General features: G+C 46.3%; 1 protein-coding gene across 4 annotated transcripts in view; it reads right to left on the reverse strand.

Moving 5' to 3' along the window:
* Nucleotides 1–921: 921 nt before the first annotated feature.
* LOC6573876 (stAR-related lipid transfer protein 13) overlaps nt 922–22,200 on the reverse strand; it is a 100,330-nt gene continuing 79,051 nt past the window's right edge. For 2 of the 4 annotated variants that reach the window (XM_032728280.2, XM_032728279.2), the window contains 10 exons: nt 19,996–20,666; nt 18,997–19,933; nt 18,027–18,069; nt 8,913–8,984; nt 5,065–5,216; nt 3,364–5,005; nt 2,818–3,304; nt 2,485–2,757; nt 2,231–2,410; nt 922–2,154 (listed from right to left, as the gene is read on the reverse strand). In XM_032728280.2, coding sequence (XP_032584171.2) covers nt 2,040–2,154; nt 2,231–2,410; nt 2,485–2,757; nt 2,818–3,304; nt 3,364–5,005; nt 5,065–5,216; nt 8,913–8,984; nt 18,027–18,069; nt 18,997–19,933; nt 19,996–20,666 — 4,572 coding nt within the window. In that variant the 3' untranslated portion in view covers nt 922–2,039. Of the gene's footprint in view, nt 2,155–2,230; nt 2,411–2,484; nt 2,758–2,817; nt 3,305–3,363; nt 5,006–5,064; nt 5,217–8,912; nt 8,985–15,143; nt 15,670–18,026; nt 18,070–18,996; nt 19,934–19,995; nt 20,667–22,200 lie in introns of those variants that run through there. The other 2 variants (XM_032728281.2, XM_032728282.2) reach the window with 2 other exon arrangements.

The raw sequence follows: 22,200 nt of genomic DNA on the forward strand, positions 1-22,200 counted from the left end.
TGCATCTATACAGCCCGCTGAGGTCGCTTGCCAGTTTAGATTTGGACATACACACACACGCACACCCAGAGTGTATATACCACCTAAACAGGAGCCCTGGTACACCATGGCGAACATAATTTTTTAATGGACTTTTAATGTTAGTCGCCTGCATTTCACTCTATGTGTGCGTGTGTGTGTGAGTCTGTGTCTCGCGTGTGCTTTTGGGGTCAACTTGGTTGCCTGGGCACAATTAGCGGCAGCTTGTACTTAACATATGTCAGCCGCATAGGTGGGTTTTCCGCAGACAAAACACTAAGAATCAGTTGGCTATCGGGCTGAAAAGTTGACCAATTGAAGTTAGAAGATTAGTGTCATTGACTTGGCGATATATGGCCAGAACTAGAGGGAATATTGTCAGAAATTCAAGTCAAATAAAAAGTTAATTATTTAACTAACTGGATGTGACTAATTAACTAATTGGATGTCAGATACGTAACAGATTGGTATTGAATTTTGGCTAAGACTGCTATTAGCTTTTAAGATCATGTTTTTATGTATTTAGATTACATTTATTTATGTATACATTTTTTTCTGTTTATTTATTATTTATTTATTATTATTATTATTTATTTATTTACTATTTTTTTGAGTTCAAGAAAATTAAATGCTCAATGTAATTCTTAGAGCACTGTAGGCATACTGCAGGAGCTTGTGAGCCTCTTGCACTGCTTGCTTGTCTAACTGCTTGCTGACAGACAATTTGCGTGCTCACGTTGCGATGATTCACCTCTATTCCACTGCTTGCCGCATTTACTGACAGTACTACTACACGATAGATGGCGCAAGCTATGCTGAAAAATATGAACGGAGCTATAAAATAAAATTAGTAAAATATATAGTTACCCAAATAATTCCCAAAGAATTAAAATTCCATATCTCTCACATTTCATAGTATGTTTATTTTATTTCGCGGATGTAATTTTATTTGATTATGTATACATAATACTTATTTATATGCTTCGCTTTCTACACACCATTCCTTGACATTGGTTGGTTAGGTTTTATTTGTCGCTGCTACCTGTAGTGGTTGATAACTTGTATCCATCATACTCATTTACATTATCGTAGCATATAGATAGATATATATATAGATATACATCAATAAAACTATGTCGCCAAAATGGGCATTTACAATATATATTGATCAAGGATCATAAGTTTCATACATGTACATACATCAATATAATATATGAAGAGCTTAAATTTAGCAATAACTCCGATACTACATCATATAGAAATTTATCATTGCCACACACACACATATCGAGGTGTTGTGAAATATTATAATGTAACCAATTCAAACGAATTTCATCTCCTGTCTGAAACCAAAGCAATGCAATTTTTCAACAACTTGGTAGACGATTTTGTTGAGTGTATTGGGTTAGTAATTTAACTTAAAATTAGAGAATTTGACTAGCTGAATTTGCTTTACACATTAAAAGGTTGCGCTTTCTGATTCCTAGAGGGGTTTTATCCATATTTAACGGTTTACATATTGCGAAGACTACAAACTAATTAACATTAAAGATATTTTGGTGCCATAAACATAATTTGAAGCTTTTTGTTTTCAGAAATCGTAAAAGTACATTTGTGATATTTATGTGTTGAGTATTTTGGATGTTAGATTTCGTTTCGTAAAGTACAAGTAAATATAAAGTAAAGTAGAGTAAAGTAAAGTAAAGTAAAGTAAGCATAAGTTAAGACCACATATAAATATAATACAGTAAATTATAGCTAAACAAAAAACGTATTGAAGTTTTTGTAATATAGTTTTGGAATTATCATATCTAGTTAAGTATTTACAAAATATATATTGTAGTAAAATATATATGGTTACTCGTATTTTATGTATTCCTTTACTTCCTTTGCTTTGAGTAGCAATCTTAAGCTCGTGTGGTCTAGGTCGTAAAATATGTCTGCTCGTTGGGATTACCGAAATTCTTGAGGGGTTTTTGGGTGTATTTTGATATAACAAGTTGCACGCGGCATTGGGCTCATTAGACCTTGCTCTCGGGTCCATCTGCTACGTGCTTAAAGGCTAGACGTATGCGAGACAAGTAGTGCGAACAGATATGTCCATAGTTCTTGTTATACCACTCCGGAGTTTTGCCCCTGAAAGTCGGCAATGATTCAGAGTTAAGTTCATTCTAAATATATTTACAATGAGAGAGAGGGAACTTGCACTTACTTGACATCCACGCGCGCCAAATGCATGACTCGGGAACGTCCGCTGCCGCAAGGTTCGATAAGGTAGCGCGAGGCCAGGACGACTCCACGCACAGCACAGAACAGAGGCTTGGCCTTGGCATGGTCGATCGAGGTCTCCACAATAACACAGGCGCCGCGCGGCAAATCCGTTTGCCAGGAACTGAGGGAAGTAAAGTAAAGGCGATTTAAGCAAGTCATCTACAAAGTCGAGCTTAAGTCCTCGCCGAAACTTACCGCAGCACACAGAAATCAGTGGTCAACTGGCCATCCAGAGCGTATTGATAGATTTCGGTGCGATCGTCCAGTTTCTTGACCGTTTGGCATTGCAAGAGATTCGGATCCCAGGAGGCGCGCTGTTTGATTATGTACTCCAGCACCTCACGCGGCGGTCCCTCAATCTCTGTCGAGCAGCGCCACAGACGCAGCGGATGCCCGTCGCCCACCTTCTTGTACGCAATGTCCACGTTGCTGTCGTTGAGCGAATTTATTGTGATCCAGCTACGTGTTCTGGTTGGGTTGGGAGACAGTGAGATTAATTGGCTTGGGGTGACAGCAATTCAGACTTACTTTTCACGCCCCTCTTTAATGGTGGCGCTGGTGCACTCGTACAGATAGCCGCGCCAGTTGTGGAACTGCATGCCCTCGCCCAGGGCCTCCAGCGGCACCGGCTTCGACTCCTCCATGTAGCCAAAGTTGCATTTGGCCAGCTTCTCCTTGGCGGCAGTATAGATTGGCTTGTAGTGCTCAATCATAAAGGACAGGCACTCGTGGGAGGCCTTCGCCTCGGCCAGCTCCTTCATGTCCGGCATTCCGGAGCCCTTGCCCTTGCGCCGCGGCGACGCCGACACCGATGCGGAGCCCGTGGAAATGGACGAGTGGAAAATGGACTGAGCCAGGCACACTCCAAGGTTGTTGCTGGTCATCTGATTCTGCGCCGAGTTGGCAGCCACAATGGTGAGGAACTCGAGCAGCACGTAAAGTATTTCACGGTTCTCGTCCGGCAGCAGCAGCACGGCGCATTGCACCGCATCCAGACGCACTTCAGCGGGCAAATCTGTTGAGAATTGAGATCAGTAAATGATCACATATAAAAATCCGTTGATTTTCACTTACGTTGAAAGATGGCCACAAAGGTCTCGGACATTTTGGTGGTCAGCAGCGACTCGGGCAGCTCGCGGAAATATTGCTTCAGCATGTCGGCCACATCGTAGGCCTGCTGCAGGTCGAACACATCCATGCACTCCGCCGTGGAATCGGTGAGCTCGATCTGCTCGCGCAGCTTCATGATTCGCGACTTGCCGCCGCTCTTGCGGAACAGTCCCACCTGGTCGAGGGCATTTAGCTGCAGCCAGCGGAAAGCGGCGCGCACAGCCATGGGCAAGGCCTGGCCGCTGCGCTGCAGTATTAACAGCAGTGGGACACCAAACACCTTCTTGTCCTTGTAGTCGGGCATTTTGATCTTCTTGATGAACTTGGGCAGCTCCCAGTTCCAGCCGGAGCGATGGGAGGGGCAATAGCGTTCCATGTAGCCCGTCAGAGTGACCAGCGCCAATTTGCGAATGATTTGCAGCTGGCCAGCTGACATGGCAGCAAAGGGAATGCCCGCATCCTCCTGCAGGGCATGAGGCTCGATCTTCTGTGAGAAGCATTTGCGGAAGATCATGTTTGGGCGCTCTTCCATTTGGAAGCTGTGCCAACGCACCACTGGCTGCCGCTTTGAGCTGCCAGTGTGTTCCTCCTCGTTCTTTGGCTCCTTGCGGGACGTGCTGCGCGAGCGGAATGAGGATGAGCGGAAGCCATCTCGCTTCTTGGCATCTTTGCCCAGGTTGAGTGAGCCGCCACGCGTCAGCTTCTTGATCTTCACCTCGGTGGTGTTTGAATTGGCATCCTTGATGAGCAGCTTCCGGCCCTGATGGCACTCCGAGTCCGAGTGCGCACCAATGTCATCCACCTTGCCGGATCGCTGCAAGAACCGGCGTGCCTTCGAGGGCTTCCGCAGCGAAAGCGACAGCTTGCCGCCAGTCGAGGACTCCTGGCTGTCGCTGTAGTAGGAGGAGGAGTCGTCCGACTTACCCTCCTTCAGCTGTGTCATGGGGCTGGAGAAGAAGTGCAGCGGACTTGTGCGCATCGAGCGCGGCGTGGTTGGAGTTCGCTTGGGGCTGGATCGATTCGGACTCAAGAAGTTGTCGCTGTGGCTGGGCACCTTCAGCTCGTTGCCGAAGAACGGCACCTTCGGGAATGTGTGCATGGGACTTAGTGCGGATGGCGAGGGGGGCGTGGAGTAGACGGCGTCGGGCTTGCGCAAACTGCTGCGCTGGCCCAACTGTGCCAGATCCAGCACTTGTGGCCCACTGATTACCACATTCTCGCGATTCTGGCGCTTGCGACGTCGCGACTTTATCGACTCCACTCGCCGCAGGAAGGCTTTGGCCCCGTCCTTGAAGCGCTCACTGCCCGTGCGGCGCAGCCGCGTGGTCCCATCTGAGCTGTCATGCAGCGAGCCATCGTTGGCGTCACCCTTGCTGCAGCCTGGAATCACGAGCGTGATGCCAGCGCCGCCCAGGTCGTAGCTGTCGTCCTCGAAGCGATCGGGACTCGACTCCTTCGATGAGCTCTCCGTTTTCTCCAGGTCCAGCAGCCCCGGCGGCGGCAGCTCCAGACCCATCTCACCTATGCGCGACCAGCGTCGAATGTGTGGTTGGAATGTCCAGTTCTCGCTCAGAGCAAAGTTCTCATCATCGGATTCTTCCTTTTGCTGCGAATGCATCCAGAGGTTAGGCTAATCCCGATTGGGATGCAGCTCGTGCGACTCACCTGTGGCGTTTGGGGCTTGTGCGTCTGGTCCAGTCGCATATTGGCGCAACGATTTAAGACACAGAGACGCCTGTAGAGCGACTGCAGCTGATCGTTCTCAAGATTTGTGTGATCTTTGGCTACATTGTTCAGCTCGATCGGGAACTGATGATCTGCAAATATGGAAAAGTTTTGGTTTGTATTTGCTTGTTGGCCAGAGCTATGATGCGGCTGCTGCGTCTGCACACAACGAAGGCGCATGAAATTCTAATTGAAAACCAGAAAGATCGAATCGCCAGTAGCGCCTACAGTCGCAACGGCTAGGCGCCTATTAAATGCTCCACACACACATACACACACACACACACACAGATGTCTGCCAGAGCCATTGCGTAGAAGACATTGCCACGGTGTCGCAGTGCAAAATTTTCACAGAGTTTTTCCACATATTTGCGTGGCCAATTTGCACGTAGGAAATCAAGTTCCCAGACGGCGACGACGACGACGACGACGACGACGAGCCAGCGTCCGACCACATAAAACAGATACGCCAGACGTTTACACATGTCGCCTCGCACTGTTACAGATACAAATGCAGATACATTTACAGCTACAGGCAGGCAGGCCAGGCTAGCCAACTAGCTGCCTGGTTGACTGCTTGGCTGGCTGGCTGGCAGGCATTGATGCCGTGAGATACGAACTGTTGCAGTTCCGTAGGATGTACGCCTGGAAAAGCTGGCGCGACTTGGCTCACTTGCCGCTTTTGTTTGTATAAATATTGTTAGCATTACAATACAATAATCGTGCCTCTCTCTTGGAAAAGCCATTCTCGGTTTGTTGAACTTTTGACGAGCCCGTTTCCCCGAACGCCTCTACCTCTGCCTCTACCACCAACTCTACCTCTGACTCTGCCTCTGGCTGTACTTCTACTACCTCTGCTTCTAGCTCTGCCTTTGCCTCTGCCTTTACCCCTACCTCCGCCTCTACCTCCACCTATATTTATTCCCTATCCCTGAAAGCTTTTCGTAGATTTGTTTACTCAGGCCGACGCTTTAGCTGCATTTGCGTCTGCATGTGCTTTAGGGTTATTTATAATTTAATTGAAATGTTTTACTAAATGCTGTGTTTAATTTCTAATCGTGTGCACTTTGATGCTAATGAAATAAACAGAATTGCGCGCCTGCCAGCACATGGGAGACCCAATTTGGAGAGTGTGCCACTTAGTTCAATAATATGTGGTGGCATCACCCAGCGGGCGGTGCCACGCCACAGACACACACACACACACACACCACAGAGCTGAACAGCCGTGCAGGAACAGCAGCATCATCTCATTATCAATAGCAACAGGCACCGTGCGCACCGTTGACGTCATAGAGAAATTCTTGTGAAACTAATTTGAGTTTTTCGACAGGTTACAGCAGTTTACAGGGCAACGCGCCCGCCCGGTACCGTTCCGTCCCAGTATTCAGTTTATTGGGCCAATTATATGATTAATTCTTTTCCACTGTGCCACTATGGAAAAGCGAATCTCGTTTGTTTGTGTTAGACAGCAGCAGCAGCAGCAGCAGCAGCAGCTGAGGATGACGCAGCCTGCAGAAATATCCAGCTCTTTTCATTTGCTCGTTCATAAATTTGTATCTATGGCAAATTGGGGGATATTTTGAAATTAATAAGAATGGATATGGAATTTGTGCAGTCTCAGTCGTAAATTATAATAATCTGTTGCCCCTCTTCAGGAAGTCAGTTGTTGTGGGCTTAAAATCATTGCTCGTTCGAGCCTTAATCGAACATCAGTCGCTCTTAAGCACACCCATATGTGGAGATGTGGACATGGACCTGCCCTGGCCCAGGTCGCACCCTCGAATTACGTCTGCCACTTTTCAGTGAATAATGTGCGTGTGGAATGAGAGCTCGAAGCGAGCACAAAACAAACAGGAATTACGTGAAGAGTCTTCGTGCGTTCGGTCCCATTTCTTTCGGGGTTCTCTGTTTTCGTCCACCTTAAGCAAATTAACAGTCGCTTACAACTGCTACACCTCCTTTCAGCAAATGACAGAGCCGTAAAGACTGGAACCGCGTCACAACACCTACGGCATTGCAATCTGTAGTAAGTCTGTCTGGTCGCAGCGCCCCCCAAGATACCCGAATCCCGAATCCTGGCGAGCTTTTGAAGATATTTGAGGCGATCTTCGCGCATGCGCCGCTGCCTTGTTTACACAAAACTCATTAAAATACGCATTTATCATTTGTGTGTGTGGCTGGGCCGTTCTGTTATGCGCTGGGCTGGGCTGGGCCGCGCACCACTGTGGTGCAATTTAAATGCGCGCACAAATTATTTGGCCGGGCTGCGCTGCGGGCTCTGACTCTGGCTTTGGCCCTGGCGAATTTATGCAACCAAATGGGCATATTTCAAGGTCGGCGACAGCCACAGATACATGAAAATATGCATATACATATATATGTACATATGTATGTATGTATGTTATCATATATAAGATTATCGTGTGTAGTAAAGCAGATCGTGCTGGGCCATCGAAGCGCCTGGAGATATGCCCAAAAGAGTGTGTTCTCCATTTCAGATTCACTTTTTTGTTGTTGTTTCGTATTTTTGCTGCTTTTTGCTTGGCTTGGCTTGGCTCATAATTCAACTGAAGTCGCCGAACTTTTCGGCCAGCTCTAAAGAAACGCGCTGTATTTTATTCTTGTGATTCGCGGCGCTTTATTTATTTGAATTTGGAGATTTGACGGCGTCATCAATCTGCGCGGCCTTCAGGCGTTAAATGCAAAGCGACGGCGCGCAAGAAGCTCGGCGACAAATGCGTAGCAGGCCGAGGAGGACGGCGGCCGAGTACGATTAAGAGACCCAAATAAATATGCAGCTTGGGCTTGGGTTCAATGAACCCGTACTAACATTTTGGCTAGTGGCTGCGCAAGGGCTCTGCCCTCTGCCTAAAAAATAAAAAAAGAGCCCAAACCATTTTAATTTCGGTCTTGAAATCTCTTCTGACTCGCATTTTTTTTTTTTTTTTGTCTTCGCATACAAAGGTGGTCTTTAAAAATTCTTGCGCAACGTGTCCTTTAGCCTTTTATTATATTTTATCTGCGCTTCGGTGCTTGATGAGTTTTTGCTGGCTGCGCCAGTTACCTGTGCCGTGTTTTATATTACTTTTTGGGTTTACTTTTTGTTGTATTCTTTTTTTTTTCTTTGTGTGTTAAATTCTTTCGTAGCACGATCGCTCAAAGTTGGGGCGTTTTTAGCTTTCGTTTTCGCTCGAGCGGCGATCGCTCCTAATTGTTGTCGCGCCGCGTCGTGCTGGCCGGATCGGATTCACTTGGCGGCTGGCTATCGTATCATGGCACCGCATGCCAATGCCCTGGTGTTGGCAGCTTCTCTAACATACTGTGCAGTTCACTGGCCAGCGGCGAACAATGAGCGCGGCGCGTGATCCAGCACTAAAGCTGCGTGTTCTGCTGTGCGCCCGCTGTGGCGCAACAAAAAAGTTGTCACGTCATAAAAGAGCAGAGCTGCTCGAACTGGGTCTATTTGATGGCTATTTATTATTTTTAGTGGCGGGCGAAAGTGAAAGTCCGCTTCATGAAATTAATAAACGCCACTTGGGAAGCGTAAAATACTCAAAATAAAAACCAAAGAAACGCAGCTAAATGGCGCAGCAACTATTCGAGTCACTGCTGATGACGTCGTCGACAACGTCATTGTTGGCGTCAAGCGAAACCATCAATTACTCCGCTGCCAGGGCGCAGAGCACTGGGTACAGCCCACGTGGCCACGCCCAAGGGGCAGGCATGTTCAACATGACAAGGCACCGTCTTGAGGAGCAGGCGGAAGTGCGTGCCTTCGAACTTACCTTCGTACATCTGGGCATATTGCGGAAAACCTGCTGCCCGCAGCCATTTACATGCTTCCACGGCTTCAATTTCTGCAAAGAGTAAAAGAGAGACAGAGAGAGTGAGTGAGTGAGTGAGTGAGTGCGAGAAGGGTTACAACTATTATGCATACGCCGCGTGGCCTACAAATAATGCTAATTGTAATTAAATTGCTGTGCGAATTCTTGCGGCTGACAAACCTAAATGCGTTTCGCCCGAAACCAATTAAGGCGCGAAATGCGCTTTTACTTAAGTGAGCCACGCATTGCGAGTGGTGCGTGGTGTGTGTGTGTGTGTGTGTGACCACTTGATGGATTATGCTGTAAGCTGTCCAAATCATGTCGACGTCGAAAATAATGCGGCTGCAAAACCTTGCCGCTGACTGACGGCGCTTTAAATTGTGTTTCGCTTCTCCCCCCCTTGGCATTGCTTAGTGGAATGCCGTCGACTTGATATGAAAGTAAAAGTTATGCAGAATTCTTCGAGTATTTGAGGTAGCCGAGAAATAACAGATACCTTGCCGTAGGCACAGTACATCTTGGCAAAATATTTATCTGCGTCATAATATGCTTAAGTCAGAGCTAAATCAGTGTTTGCTCCGACCACAGCTCAGAAATAGGCAACGATTTCTTTTGTAAGCAACCAATGAATACATGAATCGCATTTCAGCCCGTTTGCCGCTCTAAGGAGCTCAGCGTTGGCACGGCTCAGCTGCTGGTACTCGCAGCCAATTGAGTTAAGCCAAAAAAGGCAGCCAGCTATGTATATCTGTGTCTATAAGCTGCCACAAGGGCTGCTATTTTAAATGCTAATCTGTTTGGTGTTTCGCATTGCTCGCTGGCTCTCGAAACGAACCTACTTTGGGACACCACGAGAAGGCAGCTGAATGGTGAGAGCGGGGAGCGGGTTGCCGTAGAGCGGATTGCAAGGATATTATTGATTTTTAATCAACTTTGTGGAACAAGCGACAACATGAAACACTTTCCGCCAGCTTACGGCCAGGGCAACGGGATGCTGCATGGGGAAGAATTATTATTGAATTTTGCAAGCGATTAACTTGCACGCTCGCCGAAAGGGGTTGTCGAAAGGTGGCCAACTGCCAGTCAGCCAGGCCAACGAGCAACCGACAAGCCGAGCAGGATGGCAGGCTGCCTGTCACCTGCTTGCTTCCTGTGTCAAAGTGTCTCTGGGCTTATGATTTTGTTTAAAAATAGCCATGCATTCGAAATTCATTTAGGTTAGCCTGAGTTGCGCTTAAGCTCTGACAGTCGTATTGCTAGCCAAGCCGACTTGCTCCAAAGGTAAACAGCCATTGTTTGTTTGTGTGTGTGTGTGTGTGTGTGGGCACATCGAATAGAGTGGTGCAGGACGTCGCCAGGCTCAGCCAAAAATAGTCCAGAGACAGCTTATTAATTATCCGTGCGTATGCGAAAATAAAAACAGCACCTGACAGCAACAACAACAACAACAACAACAACAACAACAACAACAACAACAACTCTTCAGTGAAGAGCAACAACAACGGCAAAAACAACTTCAACGGCATGTCAGACCTCAACAACAATGCGAATGCCACTTGAGCATTATTAAAATTGCGCATACGCCGCGTTGTCGCGGCTGAGCTACGCACTCATCTAAAAGCCATTTAAAGTGTGCACATTATTGTTGTGGACTGGCGCTTGTCGGAGAGGCGTGCGCCGCACAGTTTATTGCGCCCGAGTCAATATTTGTTGCTGTTCCTGTTCGCCCACTGGCCGCACAATGTCGCCCGCCCACCAGCTGGCTGGGGCGGAGTCGACTACAGAGTATACGGGTCCTTTGTTGTCCTTAACATTCGGCTCGTTCGACTCATTTTCGTCGTTCAGTCGGTCATGTTAAAACATTTTAAAGCCAGCCACGCGCAAATTCATGGAACTTGGGCTTACCCTGGATAATTGTTATCCTCTTTATCTGTGTGTGTGTGTGTGTGTGTGTGTGTGCCTGTGTGTGTGTGTGTGGGTTTGTGAGTCTAAGGATGACAGCTTGAGGCGGCATAGAAGGATGATGATTTAAGTGCCCGGCGATTACATACGTCGAAAAACAAAGCCGCTCATGATTGTCTAATTAAAAACGCAATTAACTTGAAATGACCCCTAAGATAAATCGATAACGATCAAATATAAAAGACGTCTATTTTACTAGACATTGGCTCGCACTTAAAATTGAATTTAAAGCCATTATCAATATAGAAGAAAGCCTTAAGGTAGGTTCTACTTAATGTTGTATAACGAGTCCCATTTGCCAAGCAAGCATTCACGTATTATTTACATATTTTCTGGCTATATTTGCAGATTAAAATTATGCATTTCTTCATGTCTTGAATTCATGTTAACTAACAATAGAATTTATAATTCATTTAAGCTTCTTAATCGCATTTCAAAGCAAGTTTGTAATGAATGTGAACGCAATGAGTGAATCCTTAACACAATTTCTGCGTCAAGGATATGCTGATGCATAGCTTGTTGCTGGCTGAAGGCTGAAGACTGAAGGCCTCCTGTAGAGTGTGCGTCGGCTCTTTGTGTGTGTGTGTATGTGTGTGTGTGTGCGTGTGTTGCTGACATGCTTTGTCTTTACGCGTGCTCCAGAAAGAGTGAAGTGAGCCAACAATACGAAATACCAGCACGCATACACATGCACACATATTCATCGCATGCAAATGACACACACTTCCGATTATGGCCAGGAACTTACATAAAGTGTTCCCAGCTCGGGCAAAAACTTGCTCCGCTTTGGCATTTTTCAGTGGTTGAACCGAGCTGCGATTGAAATGGGCCTGGCTGGCTTTCTGCCACACACCGTTGGCTGTTGCACGAGGCAGGCGGCACGAGGCACGCAGCATGCGGCGTATGTGTAACAAGCTGCCTGGCTGCACAGCTCGCCCTTTACTCATTTATTGCCACTTCTGTGCAAAAGTTCAAAAAAAAAAAAAAAAAAAAAAGTTTGGCTAACCCTATTAAATTTACTTTCAGCTGAGCTAAAAGCTTTTGCGCTATGCTGGCCTGACCTTTCATATAAATGGCTATTTATTGGTAAATTAATTTGAACACTAATTGTAATTGAATTTAGATAAACGTCGCCAGCGGCAGCTCGCAGCATATTATTATTCCCGGCAATGCGAACATTATTCAGCAAATATTTTCCGCTAAATGCTCGCCGAGTGGCGCGTTTAAACCTAATTGAATTGCCCCAGGAGCGGCAGGCGGCAGTCAGCAATTTATGCGATTATGCTGAAATCAGTCAGTGAGTTTTCTGTACAAGTGCAAGCGAATCCATTAGATATTATGGCAAACAGACTTCCTCGAATCGCAAAATGTTCAATTATCGGTTGCATTCGCTTTGATGTAGGTGTTTGCTATTAATTAATTGCCTTGCATTGGCAAAACACGACACACATATGCACAGAGACATCTAATAAGTCATTGTCTAAGATGTTAGCCAAACACTCAAATGCCATTTGCAACATAAATTTTATTCAAAAGTGACAGCAAGTGACGCATGCAGCACAATGTTGTTGCTTTGCCTTGCGCTCGGATTAGCCACTAAAGCGAAAAGCTTTGCAATTTTTAATTAATTGTGGAATTCATGACAAATAATAAAACAAAAGACCAGAAATAAAATCAGAGAAGAGCTGAACGCTTCCTCGAAAAACACTCGAGTTCCATAAAGGCTTCGAGAGCATCCGAGAATAGCATTTAGCCTTCTAAATATACATATATAGAGAGTAGACTATGGAGCAGAGGACTATTGGCGAGCGTTTCCTCTTCATTGGCCACACAAAAGGCTCCTTCGGCTGGCTAGCTAAGAATCAAGCTATTTATAGCTGGGCGCACAGGGTTGAGCCACCGGCTCGTTCCGATGGCTGCAGACCGTGCGCTTAGGCACCCAGGTCCCAGAACAGGCTGCAACAAGTGGCAAGCTGTCAGTTCGATTTGCCGTTAACTTGACGATGACGATGAGCCACGCGGCGCTTGTTGGGCGAAATGCTTGACTGGAAATTAGCTTGAAGCACGCATCAAAGCGGCTTATCCACAGCTACTGCCAACAATCTTTAGACACTGTATTCAACTAGAGTTGGCTAACTCAATCCAGCGCCCTGCCAGCTTCCACCTGCTTTGATAGCTTGCTACAGAAATAACAGATCATTGAGCTTTTAATTCGTTTTTAATGTCAGCGTATTATACGCCGCATACTTCCTGCTGAGCGGTCGAACGGGCGCGCCCGGGCGGTCGTCCGCCCCTGTCGCCTCGGCCTCCCTCTGCCCAACATCGTCATCCCAGCTCGCCCGCATAAAATTAACATAATTCAGCCAACTTGCCGTTGTTTTGCTACCAAAAATGAGCACGCACACACACACACACACGAGCAGAAAATACATCGGCCGAGCAGAATAAAAAATAAATATTCGCATATAAAAATAATTACATTTGAAAAGAAACCAAAAATAAAATACAAAATAAAAATAAACAAAAACAAAACACCCAATCAGGCCAATTGGCTGAAGAGGCGTGGGAGGAAGAGTACAGCAGGGGCAGTCGGCGGAAAATTTATGCGTTTCATTGTTAAAATACGTAATGGGCTAAGGAAAAGCCATGCAAGTTAGACATTAGCCTCAACGAGAGAGGGAAAGGGAGGCAGAAAGAGAGGAAGAGAGAAAGGGACTGCAGATTGGGCAAAGCAACTGCGGCTACCGAAAAGGAGCTCATTTACATAATTCTGCACATGACAATCAAAAAAACATGAATTGCCGCGGGTTAGCCATAATTTTTAAACGGATTTTTATTAGCCCCGTTATGCAGGAAGACTTGGGCTGGAATTGAACTGAAAATAATTATATAAGCTATAATTAATTATTTTTTAAATTCAATTAAAATGTGCGATAAAGCAATTTTATTCTGAAGTGAGAGTGAATCGTAGACACAAGGCACAAAATATTCGGATTATAAGTAAAAAAGCATATCAAAAGACTTCCTTCATATCATATTATAATTTACTTCCGATAGACTTGTGAATATTGTAGATCTGAATATGTATTCATACTCTTTATAATAATTATACATATTAATATATTTGTAAGGCAAAACAATATATAAGAAGAGTTCCTGCTACTGCTCCCATACATGCTCATACATGTTTGATGCTCAGGGGACTTTTGCATTGTTGCAATTTTTTATGATTTGATTAAATAATATGTGGTGGACAGTCCAATCAATTCAGCTCGACACAAATCAAGCGATTCATGCAACGTTCGCAGCAAATTATATTCGATTCTCTTTTTTTCCAGCTGTATGTTTATACAACGGCACGAAATACGTTTTTTTGGGGGCATGAACCATGGAGGCAGGTGCTCATTACTTATTTAATTTTATTTATTTTTCTGCCGCTCACACACACACATGCTGGTGTATATTAATATATAAAGATGTATATGTGCTCGTATAGTATGTACATATTAATTGTATAATAATTTTTCTCATTTATTACTACATGCAAACAGTTTTCTTTATTTGAATGAATCGCCTCGCTTGACTGGCACGCAATTTCACTTGGGTGTAAAAAAGCGAAATCGTAGCGCAAATGATGATGGGGTTTTGAGTGGGGCTGTGCGTCCATAGCACAGCGACAGACCCTGCCAAACTGACTTACTGACTGACGGATGGACGGACTAACTGGCTAACTGGTGGACTGGCTGACTGGCTGACAGATGTGGCCAGCTGTGGAGCAAATGCAAATGACAGACTGACCATTGACTATTGTGCATGGCCTGGCAGCTTGGCAACTTGTTGCAGCCCTATTCCGTTTTACGTTTTCCGCTTTCCATTTTCCATTTTCCCATTTCATTTCCATATAGACACAGGCATAGCTTAATAATGCAATGAATAATTCGATTAAATGTGCGCGTTGCGGCGCCGATTGATATATACAGGCTGCTGTTGGTGTTGCTGCTGTTGTTGCTGCTGCTGCTGCTGGTCCAGCTGAAAATAGCCACACTTGGCTCCTAAAATAGTTGGCGGGGTAGCCTCTTAATTGGGTGTGGAAAAACAATAAACAGCCAGCGGCACGCGCCCATACATAGCCCCAGTGCTTATTGTTCGCTCATGTAGTAGAATCGATACGAATTCCAATTTAATAATTTCTGCCCTTGGGCCACGTTCGATCATCCGAGTGGTGCTCACCTGCGATTTTGCGCTCTCGCATTTTGCGCCACAGCGCCTCGGCCTTGCGCTTGGGCCAATTCTCGAACTTTTGGGAGAAGCTCCTGAAGAACTTGTACTCCCGTATCGATACGGACATGCGGCGCTGCATTTTGACTAGAGTTGGCAGCGCCGTTTTGCTAGAGTCACCTTTTCCTTGATTGGCTACACGAAAAAATTGGCGGCAATTGAACGGTTAGCCAATGCTACGTCTGTCTCTCTCCCTCCCACTCTTTCTCTCTCTAGCTTTAAATGCACTCGAATAAACGTTTTTGAATCAGTCACATTCTGGTATTTGCAAGTACTGTGTACACTGCACTACACACAATTTGTTTCTCTCTTTTCTTGATGATTATTATTTTTATTTTATTTTATTTTTTTTGTATTATCGGCAGTGACCGTTATAGCTTTCGCCCGTTACACAGCTTTTGAGTCGCTGGCGTCGACGCGTTCCCGTTGCCTGCCCCAGACTCGATGCGGTCACGAATGCGTCTACCGTGCACGGCGCCTGTAAGAGCACTAATCATTTTGCCCGCCAACCAAGCAAAATGGCCGAGCCGAGCAGTGTCCGTGCCCGATGCGATGCCAGCCGAACAACAGACACGAGCCGAGTCGAGGCGAACACATAACATGCTAAGCAAGTGAGCAACGGGACGTATGAGCAATGTTGCTGCTGCTGTTCTTGTGCCTTCTGCTGGAGCTGACTGTGATTCCCTTGCCCATGCAGATCTATCAGTGCCATAATCATTTATTGTTATTATTTTTCTCTGTGGTTATATTTCTCGAAAAACATGCTTTGCGGCCCTTGGCTCCGGCAGGCAAAACAAATAAATATATATAAATGAATAACTGTTGTCATGTTGTGCGTTGTTGATGATGCTTATTTCATTTCAATGTTTATTGAAAGGACTCACACACCCAACCACACCCCCCACACACACATTCACACACACACACACACTCACATACGTACAAAGCCAATTCTGTTTCTATAGACTCTGACAGCTTTTGTTTTGAGCAGTTGCTTCTTATGGCCACATGAATTGTGAGATGGGCTGTGAAAGTTTCGAGTCGATGGCCAACCGCCAACCGCACCTGTTGCTCACTGGCTGATGGCCAAAGGGGGGCGGGGGTGTGTTAGTTGTTGAAGGCTGAACTTTAGTCACTTTTATGAGTTCTGCGCATTGAAGCATTACAACATTTATGTAAAGTTAAATGCAATTTACAATTTGCATTCACTGCTTGAACTGTGCAAATGATTTCAGCAACAAATGGAACTGTCGTGATCTTGGTAAATCACAGAAATGAGCTCTACAATTAATTGCATTGCATTCGGGGCGTGCCGCGGCGCGTGAACACAAACACGACATTGACACACGCTCCCATAGGCGTGCATATAGACAAGTTGGGGGAATCTATGTGTATCTCTGGGTATTTGCTCGCCGGCGATGAGCAAGATAAATAAAATGAAATAAATGCTGGCAATTTTTATTTGTGCAATATCTGATATTAATCATGGACTACTGCGTGTTAATCTTTTCCACAGAACAAACAACAATGAAGGCAGCATGAAAAGCGTCAGCTTCCGTTATGAAATGACCAGCACAACAAATGCCACCGGCCCAGCCTCAATCTCACTCTCGATTCGCAGTTCCCAGAGTCAGCTCTCCGTCCATTGTGGATGGAACGAGTGTCGCATGGCCAAATGGCCATAAGACGATATTAGCAATATAAATACAAGCGATGCTAAAGGCCACGGCATTGGCATCGTACAGCACCAGCTCTGTCCGCTTGACCTTTGCGTGTGGCCAGTGCCGACGTCACTCCAATGACGTCACATGGAGAGCAAACAAAAACGCGACCAAATAGTGGAGCAAAGCACCGTGCATCGTGCTCAGATGGCGCCTCCCAAATGACGTCATCTCCTGTCCGCTTGCTGATGCTGATGCTGCTGCTGTTGCTGCTCCTGCTCCGATAGCATTGGCTCAGCCAAAGCCGCTCAGCTCTGCTCGCTGTGAGCACTTGGCTGCTGATTCAATTTTAGTTCATTTATATGCCAGTTTTGGCATGAAAGGAGCCACTCAAACCACCCACCCACTACACCATTCACTGGAGAGGCACAATGCAGATGAAATCGAATGTGTGTGTGCGTGTGTGTGTACTATTTGTGTGTTGGCCAACAGCCGCATGCACATTGACAGATTGACAGTCATTTTTGGCTCGCCATTCGTATTGAAGTGTTGACGGAAGTGTTGGAAATTGGCAAAAGAGCTGCGGCTGGCCGCCCTCTTGTTGCTGATGTTGTTGCTGCGGCTGTTGCTGTTGCTGCTGCTGCTGCTGCTGCTGCTGGCCAAAGAACATGAAAGTAATTTAAATGACAGCTGCCCCCGTCCTTTAAGCTGTCGCAATCGCTTGCTGTCATTGATTGCCTTCAATTGTTTGCTGCGAAAATCAAATTATGCCAGCTGAATGAAATCGAAAGTTACGTCTGATGCCTAGGGCGCAGTCTTATTCATTTGCGAGACTCATAGATATATATATATATATATGAGAAATGTTTGCTTATAATTATAGAAATTATGAAATCTACTCTTCACTGTTATTATAAACCACTCACGCTTAATAGCCGGCCGCTAATTGGCTGGCAGGACCACCAGCACATCAAATCAACAAGCCCCCAACTTGATGGCCGGCCTCGTCCTCGATCTTGATCTTGGCTGAGGCAGAGGCCGCAGTCGCAGCCGCAGCCTCCGCCAGGCCATTTAAATAACTCATTTAGTGCACAGATACGTTTAGAGCTAAGCAAAAAAAAAAAAAAAAAAAAAAAAAAAAAAAAAAACAACAAACTCGTTGCCAGAAACTCACCTGCTAAATAGCGATCACTCTGCGAACGAGAATAGCGCAGCGTCTGTGGGGTAGATGAAGAGAAGAACGAAAAGAAGAATATTTTAATGTCTGTTGATCAAGTTTGCGCGAGGGCTGCTCGGCAAATATCTCAAAATCTATATAAATTACATTAAATTATACTAGAAAACTAATAATAATTTAAAACTAGTAGCTAATCAAATATTCCTTGTCAGACATACGAACTTAGCAGGAAGGCTGCTTAGCAAATAGCTCGCTTATATAATGTATATAATTTTTAAATATTATTACAGTAGAATACAGTTATAACGATACTCAAGGAATCGTCGTTACAACCGTATAAGATTTGATTTTACTGTACGGACGCTATAAGCAGAGTCGTTATAACCGGATCCTACTGTATGTGTATTAAACTAATAATAATATAAAACTAAGCACAATTGGAGATATATGCAAATTTCATGTCAAGTATAAGGCGAGCTTTTCTTAGAAACTATTCAGCTAGCAATAACAACGGACATACATATATCCTATTTAATCCAAATAATATAGTAATAAAAGAAAAAAAAAAAATATGAAATAATTATGTTATTCAGATTTCATATTCTATTCAAATTTTGATAATCCCTAATTATTGAGTCCCTATTATATAGTTCGGTTAATTTCTGGCATTACTATTAAATATTGAATATTTGTGTTTTCTGTCTATTTCTATTCTTTGTCTCTGTTGAGAATCCATGATTTAATAAAATATATTCAATTTACAAATTTATATAATGTTGAATGTTAGCTTTAAAATCTGTCTATGTCTATTTCTATTCTATATATATATATTTATGTAATTATCACTAAATAGTTAGCTTCATTCCTGATGCCTTTCTGGCTCAAAATAATATTTAATATTTCTGTGCTTAAAGCTGCCCCTTCGTAATATCAACTGCTTTCTCTTCGGCCTGCCCTCGATACTAACCAAGTGCTGTGCGGCAAAGTCATCGCAGCGACGACTCCGCTCACGTTCCTTGAGCAGCAGCGGGGCTGAGTTGGATTTGGTGGTCAGTTCTTGGATGCCGACGGTGTCGCTGTGCAGCGAGGCGCTGCTGGGCGAAGGCAGCTCCACGAAATGATGCAGATGGGTGACTGTCGTGGCCGTGGGCGAGAGCAGCGACTGGAAGGGCTCCTGCCGCAGCGCCAATGACAACTGGCCGCGTTCCTTGTGGTTGTGGCGCGGCAGCAGCTTGCGCGGCTGCAGCAGCAGCTGATGCTGCTGATGGTGGTGGTCCAGGGAGAGGCTGCGCTGGTTGCGCCTTGCCACGCCCGCCAACGGCACCATAATGGGCGGCGCTGCACTGTACTTGCGGCGCAGCACGACGGGCGTGGCTATCGATGCTGTGCCCCCGCTGGCGCTGCTCGCGTCGCCGTCGGTGCAGTCGCAGTCGCAGTAGTGCTGCGTCAGCTCGAACTCGTCCTGGCACTCGTCGTACTCGGCGGCCGCTGCTTTGGTCGGTGAGGGTGACTGCTTGGCCGGCTGCTCGTCCAGCATGTCGTCCTGGGACTCGTTGGCTGCCTCGCCGCCACTGCCGCACAGGCTGAGCACCTCGAGCAGATCGGGATCGTCGGACGAGGCCACCGAGCCGCTCTTCTGGAATTTCATTTTGCGCAGCGCCTCCAGGCTGCTGACGGACTCATTGTCGGGCGCACTGCCTCCTGCCCTATGGTGGTGATGCGAGTGATGATGCTGCAGATGGTGGCTCTTCCAGTAGGACATGTCCTTGGGCGGCGTAGCCGTGCCAATGCCGCTCTCGTTGTTGTCGTTGTCCAGTCCCGAGGAGTCGAGCGATATGCCAGACTTGCCCGAGCTCAGCACACCGGTCGCCTCCTCGCAGGCCGAAGACGACGAAGTGGAGCTGCTTGGAAGAGTTGACATATTAATATTGAATGAGGCTGCAATGACTCCATTAGCTTTACTCACTTGTTGTCTTCATCGACGGCGCCAACGCTGCGCAGTATGGACTCCTCCGATGTCCATAGTGTTGAGGTGGAGCCTTTTTTGGTCACATCCACCAGATAGCCAGGCGTGGCGGCGCCTTTCCCCGAGGTCAGCTGTGTTCCACTTGTTGCCGTTGCAGTTGCCCCGGCCCCACCGGCTCCTGCTCCTGCTGCTGCCTTTGCTGGTGGCGGGGTTATAGCATTTCTGCTCGTCAACGTTGGCGACGTCGCGGCAGCTGCATGATTAATGCCCACCCGTTTTGGCATCGACATGGAAGCCGTTTCCATGTCCAAGCCGTTGAATTGACGCTGTCGCCTAGATTTCAAATCGTCCATGGTGGTCGTGGTCGCCGCAGCGCCGGCCTCACCTGTTGCCGCCGTTCGCTCTTCGATTTTCAATGCACTTTGGAAATTTGTCAGCTTATGAGCTGCTGGCGTTGCAGTCGCAGTCGCAGCCGCTGTCGACGTCTCTGCCAGTCCATTAGCTCCAAACACCGTCAGACTCTTGCGCTGTCTCTGCACGCTCGGCACAGCTCTTGGCGTTGCGCCATGCCCGCCCGGCGCCGACAATGTGCGCATATAGGCAATGCTCGGCTTGGCAGCCACCTCGCTGCGTCCGCAATCAAGGTTGAACGATTGCAGTGGAATGGTTGCCTGCAACAGAGATAGAAAGAGAGAGAGAGAGTCAAGAAGGGAAATAACGTATTAAAATATAGTCAGTCAGGTTTAATATAGAATAGTCGACACAACACAGCGCTGACAGATTCGAGGGGCCGCAACCTCAACCTTTAAGCGAAGGACCTTGAATGCATAATGAGCTCTGGCTCTGAGTTGGGGCTGTACACCATAGACTGGATAGCAGGAGGCCGAAGCTGTTGCATGTTGCCTGTTGCCTGTTGGCTGGACCAACGCGTTTTCACGTTTCGAGCATGCGAGAAGACAGCATGCGCATAAAAACAATGCCAAAAGGAAATATCAATGGCATTTTTGAGCGTTGTCAAGTGACTGCGGCCAAGTACGAAAACAATCAGAATTTGTATTTTATGCAAATCGCTAAAGAAAGAAACGCTGAACGCCGAATGCTGAACGCTGAATGCTGAATGCGGCGAGTTAGTTTTCAGCGGAATCTGCTGAAAGCCATTTCAAGTGGCCGACACGCAAGTCCCCCTTCGGCCAGGCTTTGATAGTGTAGAAAAATTTGCTATTGTTGGGGCTTATGATTTATGGGTCGCAGCTGATAGCTGGCAGCCTTCCACGAACTATGCTGAGTATCCAGTGTAACCAGTCGCCCAGTCACCTGTGCCAGTGCCTCTGCCTGTGTCAGTGCCTGTGCCTCTGCCAGTGCCTCTGCCTGTGCACGGGGTGGTGACCGTGGTGCAGTCGCTGAGTTCGTTATGTCAATTCGATTTACAAGCCTTTGGCAAGCGATTGACAATTTGCTTTTTACTCGGGCCTGCCAACGTCGACGTGGACGACAGCCAGCGAAAATTCATTTTAAAAGCAGCAACAGGCGGAAATTGATTTATATGATTTATTGGCAAAAAAAAAAAAAACATGCCAATGCTCTTGTATGTGTGTGTGTGTGTGGCTCGGTTTAAAACAGCAGCGTATGATAAAGAAAAAAAAAATGTAGCAGGTTGCCGTTGCTGCGCTCTCAGCTCCTTGGGGGCTTTTTGCTCCGAAACTGTAACAGCAGTAAAATGGCTAACGAGCCTGGCCTGGAACTGTAACAGGCATATGAAGGGAGAGCCGGACCAATGGGGGGGCAGGGAATGGAAGGCAAGACTGTGTCAAGCATCGTTTGCTTGACCAGCAGGAATGCAAGCACCAAATCAACATCTGTTTGCAAATTTCCCAGCGTAAGGATTGGAATTTGAGGCAGAGCAAAATATGAATTCACCAACTAAATTCATTGCCGATGCAAGCCTATATGCAGTAAGTGTAGCAATTGCTGACAGGATGTGGCTGGCATCAGAGCATATCCTTGGGGAATATGCCAACTGCAACTGCGACTGCAATTGCTGCTATCGAAATTTGTAATGCATTATGGAGTAGCTAAGCGAACGCAGTCTGTGCACAGCAGCTCCAATGAATTATTAATATAGGCTCGTCGATATACCGTCGATGTCGTCGACGATAGCAATGCCCAATGGCGTAGCAGCCAACTGCGTGCTAATGAGCCGCCAAC

This window comes from Drosophila mojavensis, unplaced genomic scaffold (assembly GCF_018153725.1).
Source record: "Drosophila mojavensis isolate 15081-1352.22 unplaced genomic scaffold, ASM1815372v1 contig_16, whole genome shotgun sequence".
Taxonomy (NCBI): domain Eukaryota; kingdom Metazoa; phylum Arthropoda; class Insecta; order Diptera; family Drosophilidae; genus Drosophila; species Drosophila mojavensis.